Here is a 4,753-nt window from a genome sequence, read left to right on the forward strand (position 1 = left end):
ATTTATTTTGTCATTTCAAACTGTAACAGTTTCAATTTCGGACTGTTACAGCCTCATGTTACTGTGCGGTTCATTCAGATGCTGCTGCTATATAATCATGGTTTTTACAGTGTCATTTCAGGTTGTGACAGAACTCCACATGCGGATGATTATTACGTCTAATGTTACATGACATAGCGTATGCAAAATTAGAAAAAATCTTCCACAATATATAGTAACAACATTGCATGTTATTTTAGTTGTAACAATATTTTGTTTCAGGCTCTTACCATGCTTGTTTGAGGCTGTAACATTTCTTAATTTGACTGAAACTGCTCCAATTTTGTGCTGTTCCAGTATTGTTACACCTAACAGCAAGTGCGGTACAGTGGTTTAAAAAATGCATTACTCATGTAAACCATGAAACACAGTTTTTCATAATAAACTTATTGTTCCATTTTTTTTTCGAGGATAATATTGAGGTCTTGGGTAAAGAAGCTCAACATTGTAAATGTTATTCATCACTGTGGCAACCATTCCAGATTTACACAGTGCTTTTTGCTGTGTTGATTTATAAACAATAATAAAACTTTTAAGTGTTAATGTTACATTACAAAAACAGTGTTGGGTGCAGTGCATTTTTTTTAAGTAAGTAGAATAATATCTTGGAATACTGGATATCAGATAATGTAAGTTACATTAACTCTTTGCAGCTTATGTAAAATGATTCTTGCCAGAACACTGAGCTCTACATTGATAGGATTTGTTCTTTTCTTTTCAGTCATTTCCTATTTAAAGATTAAAGCCATGGGGTAGAATGCTTTTTCACTGCATCTATTAGAACTGCATAAGATTTAATGGATTCTCTCCTTTTATTTAAGTATTTAACTGTGCTTATTCAAGAAAAAAATATTAATTATTTCATGAATTTATTGAAAATTATATATTCTTACAAATTTAATTTCTTTAGAGAGAAAATGTTATCATTGTATTTGAAGCACCAGATGAGGGTTAAATGTAATGAAAGGCAGGACATTATTCTCCTTCGAGTAGTCTTTTACTTTGTCAGCAAAACTGTAATAGATATTTTAAAAGGATCAAATATTTTCTCTTGTTAGATGGAACCTGAGAATGTTGGATATGGTGAATGGAAATCTGTACCACATGAGAAGCAGGACAACCGCCGTCAGGGCAACCAGAGATATCATCCATACCCCCAGCAGCGAGGTCACTACAATGAAGATTTTAAACAGGATTTTGATGAGTCATATCAAGAGCTTGGTCACATTCGAGATTATAACCATGCTCCTCTACGTGGGCCCAACCAAGATCGTGGTTTCATTCGAGAATATAACCATGTTTCTGAACAAGGATCTAACCAAAATTATGGACAAGGTTCCCGCCAAGATTTTGGACAAGGGCCCCGCCAAGATTATGATCGACGTTCCAACCAGGATTTTGGACAACCGTCTAACCAGGATTATGGACGACTGTCTAACCAGGATTACGGACAACCAACTAGCCAGGATTATGGACACGGGTTAAATGAAGGTCGTGGACTAGAATTTGAGAGCAGTCGTAGAGTGGGGTTCGAGGAAAGTCGTGGGCTAGGATTTGACAGAGATCATGGTCTAGGACTTGAAGGTTGGGGACTAGACTTTGAGGAAAGTCGTGAGCGACGGCTTGTTGAAGACCATGGACACTGGTTTGATAAAAGTCATAGGATAGGATTTCATGAAGGTCGTGGATTAGGGTATGTCAGAAATCGTGAACCAAGGTTTAATGAAGGTCGTACACGAGATCATGGACAAGAGTCCAGCCAGAGTTATTCACAAGGATATGGTCATCATTACAAGCAAGGCTATAATGAATCTCGAAGGCAAAATTACAGGGAAGACAATTATTACCGATATTGAACTCTGGTTTAGTGTTTTTGTAAATGGCTCTGAGAAAATGTTGGTCAAGAAAATCAACTGTAAATGCTGATCCTGCTGATGTTCAAATATATCTTCAGTTACATTGTAAATATTTTATTACAATAAAAAAAAACTAATGTAGGTGCACACACAATGAAATTCTCGTGTGATTCCATAATTAATATCACATAAAAATGTATCATACAAGTAATACTGTAATGTACTGTACTCTACAGCAAAATGAGAGTAGCAGCTTGTAGTATCAGTGTGTAAGAAATATGAAGATGTCGGTCACTTAAATCTTAACTTTGTGTTGCATAGTAAATAAATTCAATTTTTATTGATAACCAAAAAAAAAAAAGGTCATTTTAATTCTTCAACATGTAAACAAGGACTCTTGAGTTGCATAATGAAATTTGCTTGACAAGTTTACACCACCAGTAGATGATAATATTTACAGGTTCATAATGAAAATGCATATATTTTCTCCACTCTTTCAAGCATTTTTATCCTATTATGTAGGCTGGCTACAACCAAAGAGAAACATCAACAATACACAGACTGCCATTCTTTAAGTATAATAGATGTGTTTTGCATAAGAACAACTAAAAAAGGTAATTACAGGTGCTCCTCTACTTAAGAACGTTCAACTTACAAACTTTCAGAGATACAATCATCACTACTGAGGGGGGTTACCTGTCAGAACACTTGTTTAATGTGGATGAGACTGGATTATTTTGAAGAAAATTCCAGATAGAACAAACATTACCTAAGAGGAGAAAAGTGAGCCAGGTTTTAAAGCTGTATTAAAGGGTATAGCTGTACTAAATATCCATAATCTTTTAATTTTTTACAATATGTTTGGTATCTACAAGAGTAAAGTTGGACTTACAAACAAGCCTCAGGAACGTAACTCGTTCGTAAGTAGAGGAGCACCTGTACTGTATTGTACTCAGAAAAACCTGTCATAGTTTACATCAAATAATGATATTACATACTTGGTCAACAGAGAACAAAGGGGTAATTGAGCAAAGTTTTTAGTACAGTACTATACTATTAAATGTAATAACCACAAGTCTTTTACTGTCTTTGTGAATAGTATTTAATATGACCATCTCAGTTTATGAGGAATATTACAGTCCACTGGTGTAAAGTTGATGAACCATTTTTAAGATACAGTACTTTGGTCTACCATCAATCTCATACAGTACTTTAACCTGAACAGCCTGAGGCATATGCTGTAATGTGAAGTATCATTTGAAATAAGGTACAGTACAGTAAACTCACCTTTCATTTCCCGAGTGATGGTAATTGAATGGTAAAATAACACCTAATTTACAATATTTCTAATAGTGTACAATACACAGGTATATAATATTTATTACCTTTGCTGCTGGCCGTTCAGGCTAAAGTTTTGGTTGGGTAACAAGCCAAAATGATTTATTTTAAATGTAAGTGTAAAACCACCATAGTGTTTATGCAAGGAAAGTACATATTTTTATTTTTTCATCATTGTTTTCAGTTCACACATTACCCAGGTAAGTGCTGCATTTTTACACATGTCTTGCTGTTGCCTCTGTGCATATGGTACACTTATATTTGAAGGCACCTTGAGGAAAACAAAGTGACACTGATTTACTCTGAAAAATTCATTGAGGCCAGACATTAATGTAACCGAGTGAATCATAAGTGCATATAAGCCATATGTTTTTATACATGTTGAGCATCAGTGAACTGGATCTTGAGTTAGCATTTGCCATGACTAGGCATTCACACAAGAGGTAACTTGAGGTAATTTCATTCAGATCTTGTAATGTAAACTCTTAATCCATATTTTTTGCAAAGTTTAAGAATTTATAATTAACATTTAAGAAACTATTTTTTTTCCTAAAATTCTAGCCTGCTGAGGGTGTAGGCGGAACTCTGAGGAAATGCCAAGTAATTGCAATATCATTAAGGTTTCATTGCAATAAATTTGAGGTATTTCCAACTTTTATTACTAACCCAAAACTTTGATTATAACTGTTATAAATACCAGTTTCCTATATCTCTTAAGTAATAATCTGAAGTAAAAACCAATCTGACATGTGGTGAAATGCCCCCTTTAGTTACTTAAAACTAATATAAAAAGTTTTCTAATAAATGAGTCGGGTTTTGTCCCAGCATCCAAGCATTCAGTTAACAAGAAAAGGCTCCTGTTAATTTCCATGCAATGTTTTTCCCCAGGGAAAATGTTCCAATCTGCATGGTAGTTGATCAGCCTCCACCACAGCAGGATTTAATTATTCCAATACAGGCAGTCCTGAAGTTAAAAACAGCTGCGCTTACGAACAGAATCCCAATGCAGTACTGTACTGTAACTAAAATTCCATTTTTGTTACTGTTATTTTATATTGTTTAACATCACTTTATTTACAGTAGTCTTAATATAATTGTTGTTTTGTATGGGCAGGGTTGTGCTTTAACCTAACCTATGGAATTAAACCGTATGTATTCCAGCTTACGAACAGATTGACTTATGAATAGGGTCCAGGAATGTAACCTGTTAATAATGCAGGGACTGCCTGTACTGTATTAATGTTCTATATTATTATTATTAATTTAAAAAAAAAAATTCAAAAAAAAGGGGCATTACTTTTAAATAGGCAAAGAAAAGTTTCAACAGAACTGAATTTTCCATCTATAGGAGCCTTACCTATACCAACAATACCATTAATTGGAGGGTTTATTGCATATAAAAATGGGTATTATTACATGGCCTAATTAGGTTTATTTTATTGAAACGAAGACAAAAAAGTTTTCATTCCTTATGATATTTTGAAAATTTTCTAAGGACTTTTTTATTATTAAAAACAAAG

General features: G+C 33.9%; 1 protein-coding gene across 3 annotated transcripts in view; it reads left to right on the plus strand.

The window, feature by feature from the left end:
• LOC121863417 (tRNA (uracil-5-)-methyltransferase homolog A-like) overlaps positions 1 to 3,882 on the plus strand; it is a 75,753-nt gene extending 71,871 nt beyond the window's left edge. For 2 of the 3 annotated variants that reach the window (XM_042362073.1, XM_042362072.1), the window contains exon 16: positions 1,098 to 3,882. In XM_042362073.1, coding sequence (XP_042218007.1) covers positions 1,098 to 1,895 — 798 coding nt within the window. In that variant the 3' untranslated portion in view covers positions 1,896 to 3,882. The remainder of the gene's footprint in view (positions 1 to 1,097) is intronic. The other variant, XM_042362075.1, reaches the window with a different exon arrangement.
• The last annotated feature ends 871 nt before the right edge of the window (positions 3,883 to 4,753 follow it).

Source organism: Homarus americanus, unplaced genomic scaffold (genome assembly GCF_018991925.1).
Source record: "Homarus americanus isolate GMGI-L3 unplaced genomic scaffold, GMGI_Hamer_2.0 scaffold19518, whole genome shotgun sequence".
NCBI classification, from domain to species: Eukaryota; Metazoa; Arthropoda; class Malacostraca; order Decapoda; family Nephropidae; genus Homarus; species Homarus americanus.